Below are 26523 nucleotides of genomic sequence, written 5' to 3' on the forward strand. Positions count from 1 at the left end.
AATTAGAAGATGTGTGAAGTGATTTTAATAGAACGTTACTCATTTAAATATATTTAATAACTAAAATATGTCTATATATTCATTCAATGTATCTACGTTCTACCTTGTTAGGATATCTAGTTTTAACCGTTAGTTATATGATGTTATTTTTAATTGTATTTTCCTCGTGTGAATCCTGTTTTGCACTCTCACAGTTGCTGCTTTATACTCCTGAATTTCCCCACGAGGATAAATAAAAGTCCATCTTATCTTAAGTACCATTTTGAATGCGTCTTAAACTTGTTAACTCGTTCAACAGAGAAAATAAATGGATAAGTACACAGACTCAACAGAAGTGCATCTAAATCCAATGAAATCCCCCAGAATAAATACTAAAACATATGTGTGGTGGCAAAAAGGAGACACACACAGGTTGTTCCATCATGGTTTTATTTCTTCCTTCATAAGAAAGAATCAGTATACAGTTTACAGTACGTCTCGATGCCCAGCATTAGACTTTCTGTCCATTATTTCAGCCAATCACTGCGAGCCTCAGTCCTCTGAGGGTCCCAGTAAACACGTAACATAAAGGCCTTGGTAGGTGATCGTGTTTTAGTCGTAATATGTAATGGCATTTCCTAAATTGCAGCGTTAAATAAATAAGACCTGAGTTAAATAAAAACTAGTAATGCTGTCTCCGAGTTCCAACACAAGTAAGGCCTTTTCCACGTCTCTTTTTCTCTTGGCATTATTGAATACAACACAGATGGAAGTTCTACCCACCTGCACACATTTCTTTTAATAAAAAAACGATTACATTCAGAATGAGAGCACAAAAATGGTTTCCCCAACAACTGTTAGCGTGAAAAAAGTGCCCAGTTGTTCCTGTCGCCATGTCCTCTCCATGGGACGAGAAACCTGTAGTGTTCCCTGTTCTCCGCACCGCGGGGGGGGCGGGGGGTCCGTCCGGACGCCCGGATCCACTCCCACTACAGTCCAAGAGTTTTAGTCTTTCCTTTAAGTTATCGTATCCGCGTGAAGAGATTTAAAACTGAGACAGATTCCTGAAACACAAGATAGAAAATAACGAGGTTAATTATTTTTAAGATGTCATTACACCGACCGACCGACCGACCGACCGACCGACCGACCGACAGACAGACAGACAGACAGACAGACAGACAGACAGACAGACAGACAGACAGACAGACAGACAGACAGACAGACAGACAGACAGACAGACAGACAGACAGACAGACAGAATTACTTTATTGATCCCAATTTGTGAAATCTTTTCGTTGCAGCATCATAAAAACAAGGCAATGTAATTACAATAAAATAAAATAGTGTTTAAAAACAAAGTAAAAAATATACATTTGGGACAAAAAAACTACAGAAAATATGAACAAAAACTAAATATTAAAGTCGTATTCCAGATGTTGTTGCAAAGCAATGAGCAGAGTTAAAGCACGGCGCTATAGTGTGGATGGGGGAAAGTAGCAACACGTATTTAGCCACCTAATCTATATGAGGTTCAGCGTCTGATCCATTCAATATATCTGCACCGCTTCACACTGAACCCTCATCACAGCCGCCAGACTGTTTTTGTCTTACTGTGTGACTTTGGTGCATTCAACTGAAGCCTTAAGAAGACCAGAGTCACAAAACAACACAAGCTAACTAACCGAGAGAGGCAGCAGATGACCAGCAGCTCTTAGTTTTTGTCAATGGAGCTTGGTGGCTTTCAAGTTTAAGCTCCACATCGAAAAAGAGACGTTTGAAAGCGAGGTCAAGCGATGAAAATGCTCCCTTTAAGTGTTTTTTCTCACCTTAGATGACCTTGTATTACTGATCAACAGTTAACTCTTGAAAGCCACCAGACTACGGTGAAAAAGAACAGCACTTTTACCCCACAAAGTACAGGGTTAACGGGTTTACTGCTGCAGCGATTGGTTCGTCTTTTTGTGCATTCAAACGAACCCTTTAGAAGACCAAAGACACAAAACAACACAAGCTAACTAACGGAGAGAGGCAGCAGATGAACGGCAACTTTCATAAAAGTAAAATCGCAGTTTTTGTGGCTTTAAAGCTTCAGGTCCACACAGCAAAAGAGATGTATGACCGCGAAGTAAAGCGATGAAAATGTTCAAAATATAGCGGGTTTTTAACATCTATAATATCCCTTTACGTGCTTCCTCCTCACCTTAGTTGACCTGGTTTTACTGAACACGTTCCAGAAGCGTAGAGTCTCATCTCCGGCCCCCGTCACGATCGCCTCTCCGTCCGGGGACATGGCCTGATATTTTAAAAAAAAGAACAAATCGCATAGTTTTTCAGGAAACATGTCCAGAACATGACAGACAGCAACATCATGATCCTCCTCAGACGTAAGACACACACTGACCAGGTAGAGCACTCTGTAGGAGTGTCCCGTGAGTTTGGCCACCTGAGTGAGCGCCGGATACTTCCACACCAAGATCTGATTCTGAGAGTAGCCGTGAGTGCTCACCTGCAGGAAAAACAGGGACAAACGCCAGACAGAACTCAATAATAATCACCATTGCTACGTTCTTAACACTGAGACACATTATCTCACCACTGCAAGCAAAGAAAACCATCAGGAAACATTTAGACATAACCTTTTTCTCACACAAATATGACTTTAATCTGTGTGTTTTACAGAGATGATATCCTGCAGGGTTTATTCTGCTATCAGGATCATGTGCCAAAGATATACAACAGAAAGTACCAGAACTTCAGGAACATTTTCCAAAGTACTTCCCAGTAAAACATGGATCAGACTTTAATCTGGGTCACTCACCAGCTCGTTGGCGTGCTTGGACCAGGCCAGGTTGCAAACCTGTGAGCTGGTGTCCATGCACTGCAGCGGCTGGGAGGTCAGCGTGTTCCAGAAGCGGATGCAGCGGTCGGCGGTGCCCCCCCCAGAGGCCAGCAGCCCGTGCTGGTGGGGCGACCAGGCGATGGCCTTCACCGCAGCCAGGTGATCCGTGTAGGTCTGCACGGGGCTCAGGGACGAGTGGTTCCACACCAGCAGCTGAGAATACACAACAGAAATACAGCTTCATTTAATCAGCACTTTCAATGACTCCAAGAAGGTAAAATAAGAAGACAATAAATAAATAAAAACTAAACACACTCAGTTAAAGAAAGAACTATCACAAATAATTGAATATAATACTAAAAAAAAGATGAAATAGAATAAGAAAATAGATAAATATATAAAAGATATTTAGATAAAAATAGATGTTAAAGTCAATGAATAAAATGAAGACAATAGATCAAATATAGATTCAAAAAATACAAATAAAATATGGATGAACACAATAAAAATAAAATTTAAAACAAATATAAAAAAATAAAAATTGATGAACATAACAAAATACAATAATTTAAATTAAAATGGATACAAATTTTATTAAATTAAAAGTCAATACAATAAAAAAAATATAAATATTGATGAATAAAATAAATAAATAAATACATCTCTACGTAAAAAAGTCCAATTACACGTGGGTGTTGCTTATTAAAAGCAGTTTTAGCTGTCATCTGCTAATATTAATTGAGTGTTCCTCTCTTTTATTTCTTGGTTGGTTGTTAGGGTGTATAGTGAATAAAACCTAAAACACTCAGATGGAGATTAAGAAGAATAACCGGGATTCTAATTGAACCTTATTTGGACTTGTTTTATAAAAGGGTTTATTGATCTGTGTTTTGCTGTGTCCATGGATGCACAGGAAGCACATGGTGTTCCCTTTAGTGTGACATGTTTTTCCAGAATCCGGTATTTTAAAATATAAACCGTTTTTATTTTTAGTTTATTGATTGGACCGTACCTTGTTGTCGTTGCCCCCCGATGCGAGCAGCTGATGGTCGGTGCTCCACTTTAAGCCGCACACTTCCTGCCTGTGACCCTGCAGACGCCTCTCTGACTGCAGGGGGGGGGTCCGCATGTCTCTCTGCAGGATCATACGGTCACGGCTTCCCGAGGACAGCTGGTCCGCGTTCCAGGCTAACGCTCCTACACACAGAGGAGAGAGCTGCATTATTAGGACACTGCATGACCTTTGCCCCCAGACACATCTTCACATCAGAATCAGAATACCTTGAATCGTCGCACAGAGGGGACATTTGCATTGTTACAGCAGAAAGAGCCAAAGACAGCTTAATGTTACACCAAGATCCTCATCATCTTCACATCTCCTCCTTCCTGATGCCACTTCTTGAGCCCCGCCACCTTTAAGTCTGAGGTTGTGAAGTTGCTCAGGAAGGTTCCTAACGGAGTATAACGACCCAGAAGTGTCAGCCCTGATTAGAGCTCTTCTGAGGAAAGGAGCTTCAACACTTCCTTTATTATCTCCTTTAGGAAACACCGGACCGTCCTCTACGAAGGGAAAGGAGATACCGCTGTCCCACAATTCCTTGTGCCACACATTTTAAGTGAGGCAACATCCTTATCTCGTAACTTAGAAAAGTGCTTATGTGTTTTAAACTTAACGCTTATTTGAGATGAATACATCATATATAATCTAATAAAGTAAAAACCTAGACTCCCACTCACCGACTCTCGCCGTGTGTCCTTCCAGGGCGAAGAGTTTCTTCCCAGCGCCGGCGTCCCAGATCTGAACGAAGCCTTTGTGAGTCCCCACCGCCACCAGGTTCCCCTGAAACAGGAAGAAAAGTGTGACCGTGCTGTAGTTCCTTTGTAGCCCAACATTAGCCTCCTTTAGCTTAGCGGTGGAGACGTGAAGTCATGTGACCGTGCTGTAGTTCCTTTATAGCCCAACATTAGCCTCCTTTAGCTTAGCGGTGGTGACGTGAAGTCATGTGACCGTGCTGTAGTTCCTTTATAGCCCAACATTAGCCTCCTTTAGCTTAGCGGTGGTGACGTGAGGTCATGTGACCGTGCTGTAGTTCCTTTATAGCCCAACGTTAGCCGCCTTTAGCTTAGCGGTGGTTATGTGAATTCATGTGACCGTGCTGTACTTCCCATTGGACAGGGAGATGCTGCCTTCAGGGTCAAACACAGCATCTCTGTACTACTCTATAAAATGTATTGAATTGAATGTACTCACCCTTTCGGACCAGCCAACGGACGTGACAGAGTCTCCCTCCACCGACAGATCACACAACCGTGTTACCTGAGGAAGAGACAAATCAACCAGAGATTAACTCCCGTATTCATTCTGCCAACAAACACAACCACACACACACAGACAGCAGTTCAAATCCCTGTTATGTATCAGCGTTGTGTGTTTGTACCTGGCTGGTGCAGGCGCTCCACAGGTACACACAGGTTCCCAGCCCCACGCTGAGCACGTTCAGAGACGACCAGTCCACCAGGTTCAGGTAGAAGTCGTCCTGCAGCTCCGGAGCGTCCAGGACTTTAAACGGGATCTTTGAGATCTTTCGGGTCGGCTTCCTCGGCGAACGCAGCAGCTTCTGACTGCGGCAGGAGAGACATGGGGCATTGAGGCCAAAAGGTGTGTGTGTGTGTGTGTGTGTGTGTGTGTGTGTGTGTGTTGTTTTGCAGATCAACTACAAAACATCTAAAAAACTAAAGTGTGTGTATCTACCTTTTGTTGCTGACAGGTGAGAGAGAGTAGGGGGAGATTTTGGTGCTGTCGTCCGGTGAAGACCTCTTGGTGTTGAGTGAATACTGCACACACACACACACACACACACACACACACACACACACACACAGACACACAGTTAAAATAACATTAAACACTGAAGACAAATATGTATTTTTCTCCAGAATCCAGAGAGCATTTTGTATGGTGTGTGTGTGTGTGTGTGTGTGTGTGTGTGTGTGTGTGTGTGTGTGTGTGTGTGTGTGTGTGTCTGTTCTGATCACTGTGCTTTATCCTTCGTTACATCAGGAGTATGACACGGCTGTCCCTACATTAAAGAGACTCCTCTTCTCGGGGGTTGACGGCTGCAGGCGTCTGTCCTCCGTCTGAGGGTCCTGGATCTTCTCTATTCCCGCTCCCAGCAGCTCGTTCTTCAGCAGAGCAGAGTAGGCCAGCCCGTCTGCTGCACGAGCAAACACACACACATATAAAACACAACAACACTGTCCACATCTGTATGTCTGTATATGTATGTAACTGGTGTGTGTGTGTGTGTGTGTGTGTGTGTGTGTGTGTGTGTGTGTGTGTGTGTGTGTGTGTGTGTGTGTGTGTGTGTGTGTGTGTGTGTGTGTGTGTGTGTGCATATATATATATTTCTTTCATCATGTTTTTGTGTCTTCTTCTTTGTGTTGATAATAATGATTTCTAAAACAACAACACAAACACAGTGTGCACATCAGGAAGGAACAGACTTTACCTTTGATGTTGTCGGAGGACGCATCCTTTGTCTTTCTGTTCTGACTCGGTGACTTCTCATTTTCCTAAGAGTCACAAAGATACTGCGGTTCATTTGAGATACAAACAACTCTCATTCATTCACTAATCGTTACCCAAACTCATATTATATAACACACACCACACACGCACGGGTCATACATTGATTCTGTGGAAGTTGATGCTCCAGTTGGCCCCCGCTCTGGTGGGAATGAACCTGTCTCCCAGTTTGCTGGGTGACGACAACGGGGAGCTGCTGGGAGTCCGACTGTGCAGACTCTGCGGCAGTTTCTGCACGACAAACAAATAAATATATTAACAAACAAACCGTGCGTGTGTTATTGCATGAATTAGCACATTAGGATCAGTTCGTTTAAAATATAACTACATAACAGCATGAGTTGATGAACAACGATTACATCACTAAGGAAGACAGAAAGGAGCTGAAGGACTCACAACAGGACTCAGGTTGTCGTTCTGAATGTTGATTTGTCGGAGGAGGCGATGTTCATACTCTGGATCCATCTTCACCTGAAATCTTAAAAGCCCAAGCACCAGCTGGGAGGTTTCAGACCTGAGAAACACAAACAAATGAAGAGTTTAGGAGAGAGACATCGGGAAGAAGGCATCATAGTGTTGATACACAGGTCAAATTATAGGTTTGAGCTATTTTTCTTTTTGTGTGTAGGTTTGTCCTACATTCACTGAAAGTCAACATTACATATTGAATACAGGTAACCTACTGGGAAAATATTTCTAAATATCATTTAGTAATGCTCCACTTTAGTGTTTTGCAATATGCAGTTTACACATCTTTAAATTGCCAAATAGAAATACAAATCTCTACATCAGTAGCACTGAAACGTTCCACTTTGATTTCTATACATCCTGAAGCTTTTTGCAAAGGTTTTGATTATTTATTATTCCTACCCCAATAAACATCATAATTTAATACTGAAAATAAGAAGAGTTAGATTTTTCTTGATAGCTGTGCCAATATTATCGGGTTAAAAGGGTGAAATAAAGAGATTACATGAGTAAAAAACATTTGACTCACGACAAAAAGTCACAAAATCAAACAACAATTTCGAAAGGTAAACCTTGTTTTTTTAACAGGAGGGTAATTTAAGCAGTCCGGATGTTCAGCAGCCTGAAAACACTGATATGAACCTTTCAAACCAGAACGATTCGAAACATAAATCTGCAAGTTGTTGATAGAAAATGACAACCTTTCACAGATATAAGAAGAAGAGTTTGATAAATAAGGATAACAACACTTATTCAATGTAATCTTAAATGCCAGATTTCTACCAGATAGACAGACAGACAGACAGACAGACAGACAGACAGACAGACACTTTATTGATCCAAAATTGGGAAATGATTTTGTTGCAGCAGCAAAGTATTCAGGCATTACAATCTTTAAAGGTGAAGAAAGTATACACATAGTGAAATAAAATAAAACCAATCAACAGCAGCAGGTATATGTACAGACCTACAGTATAAAGGACATGCACCACAATAATACTCAATATAAAATACAGTGTTCTATAAAAGACCAAAACAATACAGCAGCAGAAATACAGACTGATTTCCATATAATAAGAACAGATCAACAAGGAAATTCCGTCAACATTACGGCACGATTAACAGCTAACTTTAACCCTGGTAAAAGCAACACATTATATATTTAAGAGCCTTGTTTCTGGGCTAAATGTCATCAAACTGTCTCTTCATTATAATGTTTGTGCTAATAACAGAAAGCTAGGCTAACATAACTAGCATTAGCTAATGTAGCTAGGGGCTAATCTGGTGGTAATTGTAATAGAAACATACGTACAGCAGCGAGCCAGTCCCCAGAAACCAACACCGCTGAACAGGAGCAACAGTCCGGGAGATTTGAGAACAAAAAGAGGAACAAATGTGGAGTTATTCACTCTCAGATGTGACATGTAATTCACTTTAGCTCAGGTGGAAATCACGCAATGCATTATGGGAGTTGTGACGTGACGTAGGCGCTTCAAATCAAAACAAGGAAATGCAACGGAGGAGTTTTTCCTCAACTTTATTGAACAATTTCAAAACCTCAGAAAATACGGCCTTATGAACAGAAAACAGAACAGACAAAAATAATAATAATAATAATAATAATAATAATAATGATGATGATGATGATGATGATGATGATGATGATGATGATGATGATGATGATGATGATAATAATAATAATAATAATAATGATGATGATGATGATGATGATAATACTAATAATAATAATAATAATAATAATGATAATAATAATAATAATGATGATAATAATAATAATAATAATAATAATAATGAAGATGATAATAATAATAATAATAATAATAATAATAATAATAATGAAGATAATAATAATAATAATAATAATGATAATAATAATAATAATGATAATAATAATAATAATAATAATAATGAAGATAATAATAATAATAATAATAATAATAATAATAATAATAATAATAATAATAATAATAATAATAATAATAAAATGTTTTTTTATTGCACATTTTCCCGAAGGCATTAGCGCCCTATATAATTAAAAAAACGTCCTGAAAAGCTTGGTTTTTATTTTCATTTTTCAGGACTAACCAGAGTCCTGTTATCATTGCCAATTATGAAACATAGAGGGCGTACTGGTTCTATTTTAGACCTGGATACGGGCAGGAGCGCACCACTTTGTATGTAGGGTTGGGAGGGTTACTTTAAGGATGTATCCTGTTAAAATGACTAGTGACTTTAGAAGAAAAGAAACCAAGTTTTTAGGATCAAAGATGATTTCATTTATAGGACAACCTGCCTTTCATGAAGCAGATCCAGGCCGTATAATGAGATGAATGAATGTGGGGCACAAACAAAAGTAGTGAATCAATTTGCAATGAAAAACATAATAAACAATAATGTCTGAGCATGAATTTCAGGGATTATAAAATGCATTTTATTCTGTATAGAAGTGCCTGGAAAACACTTAAGATTTGTGTCTTAAATTCAGTACTAATACTTAATAAGTAAGAGATGGCAGAAATGTTTGCTGAAAGGAATGAAGTATAAATGCGTAAAGAATGAAAGGAGCGTCAGAAAAATGTGAGGAAGTCATAAGAAAAAGAGAAACACTAAGAAAGAGGTTGAGCAGGAGAAAAGTGTGGGAGTGAGGGAGGAAGAGGGGGAGACAGAGGAGGAGGAGGAGGAGGAGGAGGAGGAGGAGGAAGAGAAGGAGGAGGAGGAGGGAGGGATGGCTGCTCATCAGAGGTAATGATGTAGAAAATCCCCCAATTAGAGCGTTTTCCTGTGTTGCAGGATGAGTTCAGAGCGAGGTCTTCTGGCAGGCCGGGGATTAGCAGCCCGGGCCGAGCCGAGCCGGAGCAGAAACTACCGGGCTGGCTCCGCTCAGCTGGGGCCGCTCGGGGCCACAGGCAGGGGTAGGCATGCGTTTAGCCGGGGCTCAAAGAAAAGCATGGGAAAAAAGAGCAGCAACAGATCAAAAAAAACCTGGAGGAGATATTCTTTACTCTGCAAACATCTCAAGTGTTCTCTATTAAGAGACACACGGGACTAAAGCTGCTGTTTGCACCTCTTTGTTTTCCCCATGGCAGGAAGACACACTCACAGAAGAGACGTCTTGAGGAACGTTGTGTTTTACTCAACTCTAAAATGCATATCCATAATATAGGATTTTTGGATCTGTTTTACCTCTTTGTAAGACCCTGAGTTTCTCCTCAAATAAACCTTTCCTTGTTTAAAACGTTCTTATATTTTGACAGTTGGAGGATAAAAAACCTCAAATGTTTCCGGACGTGTTGCTGTTGTTCAGAGAGATAAATACAGCAGTCAACATTCAGACTCTTGTTCTCAGAACAAAGAATAAATAAACTTTAGGTCAGATGTAAAAAACGTCTTCTGTAAGAGCCAAATAGGATGTGAGACTTCTTTAAAATGTGACTTTGTTCTTAAACTTCTTTGACATAAAACCTCAAATGTTTATCTTCTGTGAGTCAAATTAGGCTTCGTAAGACCCCGGTTTATTATGTTCTAGGTACTTTTTTTTCCAAATGTTCTTATATTTTGACATAAAAACCTGAATCTTGTGGAGGAGAGTTGTCTTTCACTCAAAAATATCAAATGTATTTCAATGTGAGCCCATAGCATTACAGCAGTTGTGTTTACCTCCTTTTAAAACCAAGAATTCATCAACAAATCTTTTTTTATTGTATCTCTCAACGCTAACCTCTTCAAATCTTGTAAGGATGTTATTTTTGTAGTCCATATCTTACACAGTGTCTCAGCTCATTGTTTTCTTGCTGGCATTTCCACATTACACCCCGAACATAACCTAATCCAACGTGGACATCTGGGTGATGCTGAAAATCAATCTGTGCACATGCTGCTCGATGTCAGACAGCAACACATCACTTGATCCTGAGCGTAGCTGTGGTAAGACACAGGAACACAGACTTTAATCGCCCTGACCGGAAACTGCACAATAAATCTGAACACCAATCTGTCTCTGCACACAACGACAAAGCAAAACCAATTAACACCTTTAGAAGTTGTGCTGCACAGCTGTAGCAACAAGCATGCAACATGTTCCATATTCATCCCTCTGGGGCCATGCATTTAAAGGAGCTGTGTTCAACCCCTTTCCTCAAAGAAATGCCAATGTGAGCTAACCACAATTTAGTTATTGCATCTGGAAGTTAGTCTGTCCTACGTCGCCCTGAAAGGCTTGAGACTTTATTGCGGTTTGACTTCTCGGAATACTTCATCCCAAAAAAAGTCCATCTACATCAATTATTTACCGTGTGTTACGTTGAATGTTTGATGAACACTTGGATGAACTAAAAACCCCAAAATAAAAAAAATCATTATTAATTAAAGTGCTTTTAGAGAGATTTTGCTTTTTGGGATTTCCCTTTCCTGTCATGAGTTATATATATGTTTTTGTGCATGTAAATGGCATGTTTGATCATGTTTTCCCAGCTCAAACAGCTGTATTTTAAGGTAGTGGGTAGTAAGGTGATGGAAATCAAAATATAAACATTTAAACATTGAATCAGGAATTTGCTTTAATTGTCCAAACATTAAAACAGTTTATGGAAATAAGTTGTAGGAAAAGGAGCAAAATAGGACAACATATGGTGTATCAGACTATAAAAGTGGAGGGCTGTGCAGATTTAAAAGAGGTGGTGTCCAAAATATTCAGACAGATGAGCAGGTATTCGAAAGAACAAGATTTGCTCACATGTTTAATTAATTCTGATTAAATTACAAACAGGAAGACGTGTGATTCCGAGGGAAGCCCTAACTCCTCTCACAGTGTCCATTAACAACCACTGAGTCCCTGATCGCTAATTGATTAATTGTGCAGTCCATTATTTGGCCCTTGCAGCCCGCTGGATCTGAAAGGGCCCCGGCTGGAGTTAACAGTCTTATTGGAGAGACGCGTTCCTCTCCACGGACAATGAGGTTAAATAGCGGAATTAATTGGGTTTGATTAAGAGAGCTTTTCAATGGGACACAGCTTTTTTCGCATGACATAATTGGAGGTCAGTTAAAGCGGGGTGGGGTGGGGGGGGGGGGGGGGGGATTTGCCTGTTGGCGCCAGTGTTGTGAGGGTGTGTCTGTCTGTGGAGATAGGAGAGAGGAGGGGGGGGGGCTTCACACTTAGTAGAACTATGTAGTGTGTCCAATGTGGTACATTTCTATAGGCAGGAGGCCCTCTGTGTGTGTGTGTGTGTGTGTGTGTGTGTGTGTGTGTGTGTGTGTGTGTGTGTGTGTGTGTGTGTGTGTGTGTGTGTGTGTGTGTGTGTGTGTGTGTGTGTGTGAGAGATTATTATCACTACACTACTCATTAGCACTGCAGAGAACATGCTATTGTACTGAATATAGATCTAGATCCCGTAGGATGAGATAGGATACTTAAAGAGGAAACAAACTTCAAAGTTACTGATACTTCTACTCTCAACTGCGATCGATTTCGAGGTACACAAAAATGAATACAAGTTTAATTAACCAGTGTGCAATTAAGCTAGTCCATCTCCTGTCCATCTATCCATCCATCTCTCCATCTCTCCATCTCTCCATCTCTCCATCTCTCCATCTGTCTGTCTGTCTATCTATCTATCCGTCTGTAGATAGATAGAATCGGAGGATGAAACCCTCTTTATTAGTCACATTCATGCACACAGCAGAGCACACACAGTGAAATGTGTCCTCTGCATTTAACCCATCCTAGTACTAGGAGCAGTGGGCAGCTATTGTGCAGCGCCCGGGGAGCAATGGGGAGGGGGGGATTGGAGGTGTCCGGTGCCTTGCTCAAGGGCACCACAGCAGGGCCTAGGAGGTGAACTGGGACCTCTCCAAGTAGCAGTCCCCCTTCCATATTTCAAGTCTGTTTGGGGACTTGAACCGGCGACCCTACGGTTCCCAGTCCAAGCCCCTACTGACTGAGCCACTGCTGGTCGGTCGGTCTGTCTGTCTGTCTGTCTGTCTGTCTGTCTGTCTGTCTGTCTGTCTGTCTGTCTGTCTGTCTGTCTGTCTGTCTGTCTGTCTGTCTGTCTGTCTGTCTGTCTGTCTGTCTGTCTGTCTGTCTGTCTGTCTAGTGACTGTTAGCTTTCTACTTCACAAGCTATAGAGTTTGCCATCTATCTACCTCGTTGGCTAGCTTACGCTAACTACCCGTCTCCCAAACTATCGAGCTAGCTATCCCCCAACTGGTGGCTGTCATAACTACAATGAGAAGTATTATTTAACTCCATATGGTTAAAGTTGGAGTGCTGACCCGTGTGTACCATTCAGGCAGTGAGAGCAATTATTACAGCATGTTGACGGGTGCTTTTCTCTCGCTCTTCCCCAGCACCAGTTTCTCAAAACATGAATTCCCCGATGCATTGGTTGGATGAACTGATTACATATCGGTCAGCTAAATGGTATCGCCTGAATAAGTGTTATAACTTATTCACAGTTCATTCAAAAGCTTTAGAGCAGTGTATTTGGCCAGTAAAGCTTGATAACGCTGGCAAAGAGATAGCAATTATGCTCTAACTGAAGTACTGACACATAATGAGACTAAATGGAAGCGCACTGGAGCAGACGAAGCATAAGGTGCATACATAAACACAGTGAGAGAAATAAAAAAGGACAATATAAGACGGACAACGGGAGGTGTTCAGGTTACACTACTGTTGTATTTTAATGCTCAGACTAGATTACATCCTTTACGGCTGACCTGTAATTGTAATAGATGACATTTTTAAAGCAACCCTCCCATCTGATCACTTCATGTCGTGCAATAAACAACTCTTCTCTCCTGCTCTCCATATGGCCGTGTGCTGCCCTCCATCTGGCCAGGAAAGTGATTCTCACGCCGGAGGACAGATATCACGGCGGCACCGGTCCTTCTGTAACATGTGCTGCAGCGACCGGCCCCGAAGGGCAATTAGTGAGCGGGGGCTCTTTGCTCCGAAGCCCCCCACCCTCCCTCCCCCCGCCCCCCGGGAGCCCTGATTGATTGGAGTCTCATCTTCCTAACAGCCTGGCACCGTGCCACCAAAAACCAGGGAACAGCAGAACAAAAAAACCAGGGCAGAAAGAGCTCTTACATGACAGAGAGAGAGGGAGCACAAGTGTTGGAGGGAAAGAAAGAGAAACGCCTCTGTATGTCAGATGATAACGATTAGTAATCTTGGAAATACAGAGCCGGTGTGGGAACGAGTGCACAGGTCAACATGAAAGCAGTGAGAAAGAGGAGATTTCTATCAAACTATATTTATTTTTTTCAGTAGATCTTCATTCTTCACCAGCACATCAGACAAAACATCACTGGGACAGAAACTAGGAAACACATGTTCACATAGAAAACTAAAACCTCTAGTGCATTTTTTTGTCCAGTTTATATAACCTTTGGCTTGTTCTTGGTCCAAAAATCACATTATAACATGCTAAAGAAGATGTGCAGGGTACTCCTCTACAGTGTGAGGGCCTGGCATGTGTCCAATGGGGAGCTAAATACACTAACCAACAACATTTAAAAACTACATGAGACTAAAGACGAGCAGCAGTGTGTTTCCCTCTCTGAGCAGGTTTTAAAATGGACTTTATATCGTTGTTGTTGTTGTTGTTGTTGTTGTTGTTGTTGTTGTTGTTGTTGCTGTAATGTAGTGCAGTGTGTGCATGACTTCATATAAAGGTGAAATATCACAACGTTAGGGGGGTAATTTGTCTCCTTTTTAAAAAAATGATATAAAAAACACGTCTGAAATTGCACTTTAAGATGAAGGATTTCCTCTCCCTCTCGTTCCTGTAACGTGAGATGCTACCTGTTAAAAAGTCTCATTACCAACATGTGTAGCTCTACTGCTCATATGAAACACATTCAATTCACAGATGGGGGGGGGGGGATACTGTGTCACTAATGACCATAGCAGCTACGACCCATGTTCCTCCTTTGATTGAGAAAAGAAAGACCAAATGGTTTCAAGGGCCTATTTAGTGCCGGCCGTCCGCTCCGCCCCGTCCATTTCAGACAAAGAGGACACACTTGGATCAATTGTGCCGGACAAAGACTGAACTATGCGGGGTGACGCATCACACAGCGCTCTTTCTGCAGCCCTGCACGTACACACTGCACCAACACCGAGCTGCCAACAGGTCTCCTCCTCAAGCAGCCACTCATGCAAACACCGTGTTGCACCCCGCTCTGCAGCATGCATGCATCTCCTGCTTTAAAGCGTCTAATTGGGAATAAAAAGATTGTGCAGGATTATTTTTTTGGTATATTCTCAGGCGTGGTCACATGTCTGACTCTGGTTCCCACAAATATCATCCCGGATATCTAAGCTACATAATTCATCTGCAGCCGTGCTTTAATTAGGAGTTCAGCTGACGTGTTTCTTCACAAATCAACAGATTAGTTTAACAGTCAGAGAGGCTGATTTGATTTTTTAAAAAGCTGCTCTCGCATTAAAGTGAGACCACACTTTCCTTCACAAAGTACTCTCTGATCAGCTGACCCGTGAACATGAGACAATTGGATTAATTAGTAAGAAGAAAATGGGGAAATGAAACAGAATGTAGGACTTCTTCACCGACAGAAATAACAGAAAAGTGGTGAGAGCAAATATAATACCAATATTTGCGTGATTCCCTGTTTATGGAGCTTTCACTGGGGACCTTTAAACATCTCTATGCATTGAAAAGTGTTCATGATTAAGGATGAAAGTATGCATTCAACCGATGGGAAGTGTGCTGATAGGGAAAGAAATGTCCTCTCTTCCAGGTCTAAAAGTCACCAGATAGAGTTTGTGCGTTTATTTCACTCAAGGAAGCGCCAGAGCTTTTAGATTGGAAGGAGAAGGATTAAATATGACATCATAACAAGCAGAAGAGTTCACTTGTCTCCTTGAGATGAGGAAGAATAGTCCAAAGAAAGTCCTTTAATCCTCAGGTTTCACAGTTCAAAGTCCTTTTGTTGCCCCGTGCGTATCAGACACGTCTCTTCCATATTATCCAGCATTTGAGTCAATGTCTGTACCCCAAAAAAACCCTCCATAATGTCTCCCTTCCTCACTTGTTAGTCACATGGGGTGCCAGGTCTTGTCCATGGACTGCAGATGCTCCTTGGCTTTCATCCTCAGAGCCGCGATGCTGGAGCTGCGCTGGTCCACGTCCTCCAGGGGGTATTTATCCTGGTACTGCGCCGTGCATTGGTAAGGGGGAGGCGCCATGCTCTGCATCCCCTGACCCATGGACGGGTGAGGATGGGAGTGAGGGTGAGGAGCGGAGTTGAGGAAGCCGTGGCTCTGGTAGCTAGGCTGCAGGCTTTGAGCCGGACCCATGAAGCCCGGGATGCTGTGCACTGGCGTGGCGCTGGTCAGGGGGGAGGACAGCCACGGGTCCAGGGGGAGGGAGTTGCTCATGGGGCCCATGCCGGCATGGACTTGGGGCTGGCGGTTGAAGGAGAGCATGGGGGAGTCGTGCAGCTTCATGGTGCTGGCGTCCATCTTCTCCTGCCGGCGCCACTTAGCTCTGCGGTTCTGGAACCAGACCTGGAGGTCAAAAACAAAACTCATGAACCGGAATGTAAGGGATGCAATAAACAGCGACGGAAATGAACCAAATACGTTTTTGTAACTTACTCGATTTTCCATTTATAGAGGCTCTATTCTGCTTTTTGGGGTTCTCCTTTTCCTGCAGTGTGTTCTATTGGTTTGAGTGCATGTAAAGGGTCTGCAAAGGCTCAAATCCCTGCGTTCCCTTCCACACTCCCGGAAGAAAAACTAAATACTCAACTGAAGTACAAGTACCTTAAATTTGTACTTAAGGACAGCATGAGATTACTGAAAGCTCCAGGCGATGTTTGTCTGTTTAAAGACTTCACCTGCTTGCCCCCGCATGAGGAGGAACCACACACACACAAGCTGGCGTAATTACTTAGTTCAATCTCCTCATCTAAATTCAGACGAGCCTAAGGTGAAAGCTGTTGTGCGTCCTCAGAGAACCTCAGCTTTTGGAAACAGACCAACTCTTAATGTTACCTACCTACGCTAGCTAGCTCACAGCTGATCTGCAGTGACGTCAGAAGGAGTCATGTGATCACATCGTTAAAATAAGACCAGAAAACATTTCAGGTGAACAACAACAGAGACAGAGACAGCTTTATGATCCTGAACTGTGTGCGTCTCTCTTTAGTGTCCCCTGGTCTCCAGCTGTGTGTGTCTCTCTTTAGTGTCCCCTGGTCTCCAGCTGTGTGCGTCTCTCTTTAGTGTCCCCTGGTCTCCAGCTGTGTGCGTCTCTCTTTAGTGTCCCCTGGTCTCCAGCTGTGTGCGTCTCTCTTTAGTGTCCCCTGGTCTCCTGCTGTGTGCGTCTCTCTTTAGTGTCCCCTGGTCTCCAGCTGTGTGCGTCTCTCTTTAGTGTCCCCTGGTCTCCAGCTGTGTGCGTCTGTCTTTAGTGTCCCCTGGTCTCCAGCTGTGTGCGTCTCTCTTTAGTGTCCCCTGGTCTCCAGCTGTGTGCGTCTCTCTTTAGTGTCCCCTGGTCTCCAGCTGTGTGCGTCTCTCTTTAGTGTCCCCTGGTCTCCAGCTGTGTGCGTCTCTCTTTAGTGTCCCCTGGTCTCCAGCTGTGTGCGTCTCTCTTTAGTGTCCCCTGGTCTCCTTTGTTTTTGGAGCTTCTTGCAGCGTTTGGTTTCTGCAGCTTTTAGTAAATGCATTGTTTATGAAGCTGCAGATCAATATTTCCCTCCCTGAAATGGTGGTACTAAAGTGAATGTACTCAGGTACTCTCCCCCATGGATGCATGTGGTTCCTCTTACCTGCACTCGGACCTCCGGGAGGTTGACCTTCATGGCCAGCTCTTCGCGGCTGTAGACGTCGGGGGTAGTGGGATTTCTCGAAGGCTCGCTCCAGCTCGTGCAGCTGGTAGGTGGTGAAGGTGGTTCGGTTCCTCCGGTGCTTCTTCTTTGGCTGTTCGTCCTGACAGGGGTCCGGAGAATTCCCCTCGTCGCTCTCCACACTCTTCCTCAGCTCACTCAGCTCCTCATCACACTTGTTGGTGAACAGGCCGGTATCTGAGCAGAGAAGAAAGGAGATGTGTTAAAGCAGTGTGAATGTGACATGGACAGGGGCTGGGAGGGTTACTTTAAGACAGCAGAACGACGTGACCTTAAAAAAGAAGAAGATCGTTCATTTAAAAATGATTTTATTTATAGAATTTGAGGAAAAAGTCCGATTTTTAAAACGAAGTCGGAATTTTTATACATAAATATATATATAAGTGAAAAACGTGACATTTTGAAAAGGTCTGAAATATTTTTTGGGGGGAATTTCTGAAAAATGTCAGAATTTTAAATAAAATACAAAATTTGATGAAAATCTGAACTTTGAAAAAAAGTTAGAATTCTTTAAAAACGGATTCTGAGACAAAGAGTTAGACAAGACACCACTGTACTCCTGTTAGTAATCCACCATGTTAAAAGAAGCAACAGTAATCTGTAAGGGAATACAGGTAACCTTTTTTTGTTGCATCCTGACTACACAATGTAATCCATTATTGCCCAGGCCGTGTAATGAAGAATGCAGTGCCTTCTCTTTCTGGTAGAGCAGACATTACTCTGACACCTGCAACAATGGGCTACTGTAGGTCAGTGGAGCAGGCAATGCCATGCACTTCAATGAAGCTGGAAAACATTCCTAATCGGATTTAGAAAAGTTGTTTTCCAGCGTCGATGTTCTCCAAAGATAAACCATAATGTCCTCCTTTCTTTTTTATGTAAAGCACATACAATATAAGAGAGTAAAGAGTAGAATGTATTCATTCCCCACACTGGATTCGGATAAAAGCAGCAGACGTAACAAAACCTGTTTATGTTTACGACGACAAGGATTTACCGGCAACTGTCTCACTTCATAATCCATTAGAACAGGATGCAGTTAATCAAAATGACTCGATAACGCCAGCTAGGAAGTAAGAAAGACACGGCTCTTGTGTTACGTTTCACCCACACGTAAACCCAACAGGAAGTTACTCCATTTTCCATTTACCGTCAATCAATCAATCAATCAATCAATCAATCAATCAATCAATCAATCAATCAATCAATCAATCAATCAATCAATCAATCGATCGATCATAATATGTTTGTACACCATTACCAACACCAGATAAATGCCTGAACACGACACGGAGAATCATTTAGTCTTTAACTCCATCTCAGGAGAAGACTGTATTAGTCTAACCAGTTAGTAACCTGATTAAAACGAAGACTTAGATGATTATCCGCCTATCAGATCAGTCTCCAGCCTTCTCTTGACCTGCGTCAGGTAACAAACATCTTCCAGGTAGTGTTGGATCTGTTGTCAGTGACAGAAAGGTAGAAGTACAAGTATTCGTTATGCCATCTTTTGAGTGAAAAGTGGCTTCAATGCGATCATTTGTCTACCAATCGGACGGTCACCAGTTCAATCCCAGCGCTTACATTCAACATGTTGAAGTGTCCTTGGGTGGAAGTGAAGTATGCTTTACTTTCTCTTGGAAAAAAGGACAAATAAAGGAGACAGAAGTGTAATTAACAGGACCTGATTAGACGATATGTTCGGGAAAAGCACCTCATCACAGCTAATGATGCTAACGATGCTAATGAGGCTAACATCCATCGTCAAATTTGTAATGTCAGAAGTCAAAGTAGTGCCTCTAGACGCTGCATTAGAATATAAAACACTGACAAGACAAGAGAATACCAGTTTAAACCCAGCCTAATATACCATACTGTATAATGATAATTCAATGACAAGTCGTTCAATTGGGCTACGAGTTCAGCTAAGTTGCTAACTTCGAGAGCTTTCTTTTTGTGGTTTTGCTCAGAAAAGTAACCTGATTCTAGGTCTTATGACGCAGGCAAACAACATAGTTTTGAAGTGACAGATCCTACGTCTGGAGAGGACGTTTAAGCTGGACCATGACACATGTTGGACACCGTATCGAGCTACAGCAGTGATATGCTAACCAGCTAAAGGACATGTAGTGAACTGTAGACTCATTAGCATCCCTGTAAGATGCATGTTGAGAAGTTTCCAGAACAGGTCATTGCTTCAGTAAAACAGCTGGCAGAATAAAAAATCTGCTGTTGATGGCCATGGAGGAGGAGGGGGGGGGGGGGGGGGCGGCCATTGTGGTTTCTTCAACTGGCAAACGGGATATTTGGGGGTTCATTTATCCACCTCTCATTAAGCAGCCATGACAAAGGCCAGGCTCGGACAAAGGCGGAGGTCAGGTCTGGTTCAGTGACCAGCTCTCGTCCTGTCAGCCCATCAGACTGAAGGCTGCCCACTGTTTATCAGAGGAGAGCGAGGGCTGGGGGGGGGTGGGGGTCAGAGGAGTTGCTCATTCGGGGGGAACTGGGCTGACTTCACAGGATAGTTACATACAAAAGGATGATGTCATTTCTGTTGATGTACGTTAATCAAGAAAAGCGAGCGAAGGCGTGGACCGCACGGAGACTGGGTTTTATTCCCACAAATATGGAGCTGTTCTGCTTTTGTCTGTTGTTCATCACATTAACTAAGCAATGTTTGTGTTTTAAACAGACAAATCAAGAACGTTCAACACATGACTGTGGACTTTTGGAAACTGGGATAAAAAATTGCATTATTTCCTGACATTTCATGGACCAAACTCCGAAATGAATGGACAAATGAATACAAATTCATTCTTAATTGCAACGTAAAGTTGATATGAAAAGTATCCTCTATTGGTACGTGGATTATGGTTTTGAAAGCTATGGTTTGGGGTTGATGCTGTAGAACGGAAAGCTAAGAAAGATATTTCCTTTAGGTGAGGAAGTTAAATTCACTTTGATTTACAGTAGTTATATATCTTTCTATCAGGTCTCTTTGACGCCTCAAAGCTTCACATGCTACGAGTCCTTCCTTCGTTCACATCTCATCCATGCAGAGCAGCACACCTTGCTCTAGGGAAGCTAACACTCACACACACTCACACACCATGGGCCATCGGGAGCACCTCAGGGTTCAGTATCTTGCCCAAGGATACATCAAGCTCGGATCGAACCCACACCCTTCAAAGACGACCGCACTCCCTCACAGCCACAGTCGCCCATCAGGGTCAGATTTGTAGAGCGCCGATACTGAACAACAACGTCTTTAACCATCTGCTTTATTGCCTATTTTACTCTTAATTGGACAATTAATTAACAAAATGAACTCTATCCTTTAATAACATAGACTCAAATCTAGCATTTGACTCCATGAAGTCATAATTAGGAACTGGAATGAGGTAATAAATCAGGTGGAAAGTTGGCTCATTTCCTCATAGACTTCTATACAATCTGACTTGGTTGTCAATGTTTCTGGACAATAACTGTTTGTTTTCCTGTTGGTTTCTGCCACAAAAAAACCACCTGCCAGATCCTGCATGTGGAAACAGCTCCAGATTAAACAAGATGACTCTGATTCTGAGAGCAAACACACACCGAATGAACTGCTGCTGTACAATCTGAGCTGCACGCAAGAGGAGATTAGGGGAATTCCTCAAGGGGATGGGATTGTACTCGGGGACATAACCCCCCGCCCCAACATCTTGTCCTGTGATTTATCTCCAAATCTCTTACAGTAATGCAACAGGCTGCATGGAAACAGTGTTTCACAAACTGCACGAGAGGAGTTTCAAATGATGCATCTGCCCATAAGAACAAGATGTGAGTTTAAGCTTCAGTCTAAACCTTTCCGTCAGGACGTTTGAGGGCTTTCCTTTTGCTTTAATGCCTAATTGTTTATAAACGGTCTCATAATCTGAGTACTTCATATGCAGAATGACCTCTATTTGTATCTCAGATCTACTTCTGCTTTAAAAGGTCTAACTTCAGTAAAAATACTTTAATAAATGTACTTAGTTAAGGTGGAATTTTCACTATTTCTTTTTATTTGTAAAGTAATTTGAATTCATGATTCATTTGTTGATTTGTATTTCGTCTACTGTATGAATGATTATGAATGAAGTCATTTCAAACACTTTAAAACAGACTTCCTCTTCTATTTATTTGCATTGGATTTGATATTAAAGGAATCCTTTAGTAATGGAGAGCAATAAGGGAACATTACATTCATACAGAGTATTTGTAACAGCTGACACACAGCAGTCTATTTGTGAGGACACTTTTCTCAGATTTAAAAAACACTACTGCATTAATCCCCCAAACAAATCCATCCATGTGCTAAATAATATCATATATTTTCGACAACTAGTGCAGTAAATATTCTACGCTGCTGCAAATCTATTCTCCCTTCAATTCTGATTCATACCTGGTCAAATACACCCAGAAAGAGTTAGCCGTCCTCCAGATGTTCTCTTGTGATATTTTCAGAACTTTTTAAACAAATGATCCTAATGCAAAGTGGTGGAGACATGTTCCCAGCGTCCCCAGTATAACTGACGCCTATGGTAACAGGTTACATTTGACAGTGAGGCTGCAGCAGCTCCTCTCACCATGGTACGCCTCGGTGCCGCTCCTCAGCGAGGAGAGATGCCCGCTGAAGGAGGAGTTTTCCTGGGGCCCCCGAGGCTCCCCGAGGTCCTCTAAGTCCACTTTGTGGGTCCGCAGGGCTCCAGCAGGGCTGAGCAGGGGGTCCTGGTCCTTGCTGAACCCCAGGATGACGTCGATGCTGTGGACGCGGCCCCCCACAGAGACCCCCCCACCTTTCCCCAGATCGTGGAAGTTGCTGGGTGAGAGGCAGCTGTCGTCCACCATCATGGTGTCCAGAGAGAGATGCATCGAGCGTCCGGCCCTGCAGGAACAGGGGGGGGGGGGGGGGTCAGGGTTTATCCTTTTGTTTGCTTTAATTTCTATTAAATGTGGTATTTTTTATTTGCATTCTTCTTGCACAAGAGTAGTTGAGATACTTGGGGTGGCAGGTCAACAGTACATGCAACCAGTGCAGAAATACTCTTCTGTAAATAAGACTCATGCAGACTTCAAAGTGAAAGCAAAGCCTATGTCTTACTATTGCATTATAACTATCGATTCACTGGGTAAACATCACTTTGGTTTAGCAGCTGGTAAATGTGTGGCACATTTTAATAGATTCATATATATTCTATGGACTCAAAATCATAAATTCTATATTTGAGAAGCTAAGATCTCTTTATTACTTACAACTTTAATTTACTCTACATCAAAACATCCCACGTTTAAAGTATTTATAATGTGTGTGTAGAAAATATGAATCTAGAAAGTAAATAAAGCTTTAAAGGAAATGAAGGGAAGTAAAAACTGTTATATTTTCCTTTGAAAAACAGCAGCATTAAACCTCACATTTGTACTTAGGTTCAGAAATTGAGTAAAAATGTGTGCAGCATAGAAGTGGTGCACAGTATTTCAAATCGTATCATAATCTGTGGTAAACTCTGAGTTTTGGAGACGTACACACCTGCAATCTGTGACTCCTGAGCTGATGCTTCAGTTTATTTATACCAAACTATTTATTAAAATCCCTAAAACCAGGAGGTGTGTTGTGTGGAGGTGCAGAGGGTCAGAGATCCCCTGCTCCCCCTGCATGACTCTGTCCATCACATTAACCTGATTATCCTGCAGGGGGGGGGGGGGGCACCGTCTGCACTGATGAGTGTGCTGATGGACACTAATGGCGCCGTTACCTCCTAATCCACACGTTTGACTCCTTTTTTAACGAGTGATCAACACTTCTGAGGTTAATTAGGACCAAATGTTTAATTTAAATCCACGTTTTATAGGAAAAATGAAAACTTTTTCTCATAAAACACAACATCAAAGTCTCTTTATTGGAATAAAAATGAACTATTCTCCACTATCATGTCCCTGTTTTTGATCATTCTGTGTTTTAAAGTGAGAAATTGCTTGGTAAATACACTTTATTATCCTTAATATATATAACATTGCATGAACAGTTAATCAAAATACCTGTCTGTCTTTCTATTGGTGTAAAAAGGAGCCTTTTAAAGCCCTTAATCTGGGACGCCAAGTAAAATGAATTGACGTTAATTAATATAACAGAGAAGAATGACTGGATTCTTTTGTGCCTACAACGTCTAAACTCATGCACTGTAAGATAAAGCAGGTCGTTTTATGGGTCATATAGTATTAAATAAAGTAAGGCCTTATTCATAGAGATCAAATATGGTTTATGTGTTGGGAAAATAAGTCTGCAAACACCTTTAGGAAACCCAAATCTGACATCCAGAAGAAATTAATCATATTTTGCAAATAAATAAAGTCAATTGCGACCGTTTGCAAAATTGATTCCTTTAAGTGTTATTTAACAAATCTGCACATCTACTGAGGTTTATCAATGCACACTGAGAGTTACCTCCATGGTGAGTATGGTAGCATCACAACCTTTAAAAACATCTAGGAACTACAGGTGTCTAAAGATATAGGTTGTTCTATAAACCAAGTCATTTATGGGTTATAAAGTATTTAAATACGCTGATTTTAAGTCTGCAGAAAAGATAAGGACTATTATCGATCCTGCCAGGTGCATGAAACTGACTAGATTGCAATTACAAGTGTACAATTAATTCCCTTTTAGTGTTATTTGGGGGTTTTGCTGCAGATTTCAGCTGCTTTTCCATATTCAGGTGCAGGGAGACTCTTTTTTAAGTTAGTTTAATGTGTTTTTAGTTTGCTAGGGTTGGTTTACTGAATGCATGCTGGGATGTACTCCCCCAGTTGCACGGTGAGTAATAGAGTTAGGTGTGGGTGAATGTATGACCGTGTTAAAGCTCACCTGTTAGAAGTAATTACGCTGTAGTGCTCCACCTGTCCTCTCCACCTTCACTGTTCCCAGGTCCTCTCGCTGTCACTCAGACGGATTTGCCTCCTTTGCATTTCCCTCAATAATTTATTTCTGGCTAAAAAGACAGTCCTTTCAAAAAGTGCTGCAGTGTAAAATCCAGAGCGCTCACAGACTGAGTCCAGACTCCATGCACGACTCCGGCTCAGAGTGCAGGAGGCGCACAGGGCTGAGAGGAAGGAGGTGAAACGAGGGGATTAGGGACGGGGCTATTAATTGGGATCCGTCCCCTGTAACAGTGATTGGCAGCTGGTTTCTGCTCAAGCAATTGTTTTAAATGTCATTTCCATCCCCCCCCCCCCCACCCCCATCACACAGCAGGGGGCCCCGGCTAATGAAGCCTGCACAAGACTTTCTTTCATAAATGAATTGTTTAAAACACAAAGAGACACTGAGAGTTTTCACTAACACACACAGCCCCCCCCCCCATGTGGACCTGCATGCAGAAAAGGAAACGAAAACCCGTGAGGTTAAAGCGACTGTCAGCTACTTCAGGGCAAAGATGACCTACAATTAATATTCCATTAAAGCCATTTCCTGTTTAATGTCTTATATGACACTATGACATTGACTCCAGTCTCCTTTTTATTATGACTTTATTTATTTGATAAATACTTTAATTCTTTGTTACTTTTCCACAGTAATCTGTCCGGTAACGCTTTGGGTTTAATGGCACAATTTCCGAATGAAATATAATTTAAATTCTTATATATAATATTCTGAAAAGGCTTTATTTTCCTTTCAAAATAATACTTAAAATATCCACAAAACAAACCTCTTTTAAAATATCTGAAAATATATTATTCTGTTTTTATTTTGTGACTTTTTCTAAATCCAGTCTGTCTTCGGTCATTTGTGTTTCCTGTTGCAAGAAAACCATTTATTTGTAAATGAACTACGGTCACTAAGGATCAACAGCGAGTTTTTAGCAATATTTAAAAAATAAATATATATTTTTATTATTTCCAATTTATTTTTAAAAAGGACATTTACAAATAAAACCACAGGCACCGTCTGTAGGGCCGGAAGGTCCCGGGTTCCATTCCCCCGAAACACCAGTATTTCTCCTAAAGCACCTGTCGACCACTATACATTTTTTTTATGCTAATAAAACCAAAAATCCACGTGCCTCTACATTTCCAATACTGGCATTGGTCAAGACACCTTGGGAAGAGAAGGTTTGTAAAGTTTTGTGCATCTGGAAGAGGTTTTCTTCAAAAACGTGAAGACACATTGCACGGTAAAACTTCAGCTTTGCAGGTTCACATACAGATACGGTCAATCAGAGACTTTTGAAGCCTTTGATAGGTGAAGTGCCGAGCAGTTAATGATGCTATGATGCTAAAACAGAGTCTGATTCTCAACATTACCCGGAAATAATAGCCCTGCTGCTTCACTATCACCACATATTGTTCCTTTGTGAGTCACTTCGCAGCCTTAAAGCAGTGGAGCTGACCCGGCTTAATGTCACAGAAATCCTCCAGGACTCTAAAGACGCTCAAGAGATTACCCGTGACCTCAAACAAGTTAGAGAAACGTCGATTGAACTGCTGATTCAGTTTCAGTCTGTACGGCTGGGAGAATGTGCACATGATAAAAATGAGGAATAAAGGAAGATAAAAATGGGAGATTTCAAATCAAGTATCTAAATATCAAGAACGTAACATGTGTTATTCCAAATTTGAATTCACATAGGCTAATTCTTGCTGGTGACGTTAACACTGTTATGGATCCAGCCATGGATCGCTCCAACCCTAAGACTTTAGCACGCTCCAAAATGTCTCAAGCTCTTAGTGAATTTG

General features: G+C 41.8%; 2 protein-coding genes across 3 annotated transcripts; both read right to left on the reverse strand.

The window, feature by feature from the left end:
- Positions 1-418: 418 nt before the first annotated feature.
- On the reverse strand, positions 419-8340 carry LOC134869079 (fizzy-related protein homolog). 2 transcript variants are annotated; one of them, XM_063890493.1, is made up of 14 exons: positions 8188-8340; positions 6804-6921; positions 6510-6638; positions 6331-6394; positions 5906-6033; positions 5574-5656; positions 5260-5443; positions 5073-5138; positions 4559-4661; positions 3834-4018; positions 2801-3034; positions 2384-2488; positions 2183-2275; positions 419-1043 (listed from the first exon to the last, which is right to left on the reverse strand). In XM_063890493.1, exons 2-14 carry the CDS (start codon positions 6870-6872, stop codon positions 1002-1004), a joined length of 1485 nt encoding a protein of 494 aa, XP_063746563.1. In that variant the 5' UTR covers positions 6873-6921; positions 8188-8340; the 3' UTR covers positions 419-1001. The 2 variants fall into 2 exon arrangements, with proteins under 2 accessions (XP_063746563.1, XP_063746562.1); XM_063890492.1 differs by having other exon boundaries at positions 5906-6036.
- A 5692-nt stretch (positions 8341-14032) lies between these two features.
- Positions 14033-24935, reverse strand: rx1 (retinal homeobox gene 1). The gene is given in 5 exon segments (XM_063891762.1): positions 14033-16432; positions 17692-17754; positions 17756-17946; positions 22380-22678; positions 24656-24935. Coding segments are annotated over 4 exon segments (1011 nt in total). The 5' UTR covers positions 22666-22678; positions 24656-24935; the 3' UTR covers positions 14033-15961.
- Between the last annotated feature and the right edge of the window lie 1588 nt (positions 24936-26523).

The sequence above is a fragment of the Eleginops maclovinus genome, chromosome 9, assembly GCF_036324505.1.
Source record: "Eleginops maclovinus isolate JMC-PN-2008 ecotype Puerto Natales chromosome 9, JC_Emac_rtc_rv5, whole genome shotgun sequence".
NCBI classification, from domain to species: domain Eukaryota; kingdom Metazoa; phylum Chordata; class Actinopteri; order Perciformes; family Eleginopidae; genus Eleginops; species Eleginops maclovinus.

What these genes read in the sequence shown, in the direction of transcription:
- LOC134869079 (XM_063890492.1), bottom strand. Translation starts at nt 6,872, where the DNA reads ATGGATCCAGAGTATGAACATCGCCTCCTCCGACAAATCAACATTCAG. An exon ending in AGAAGAGGAGTCTCTTTAAT is followed by an intron (nt 5,657 to 5,905) that starts GTAGGGACAGCC and finishes GTGTGTGTGCAG; the next exon opens with TATTCACTCAACACCAAGAG. An exon ending in CGGGGGGCAACGACAACAAG is followed by an intron (nt 3,035 to 3,833) that starts GTACGGTCCAAT and finishes GTGTATTCTCAG; the next exon opens with CTGCTGGTGTGGAACCACTC.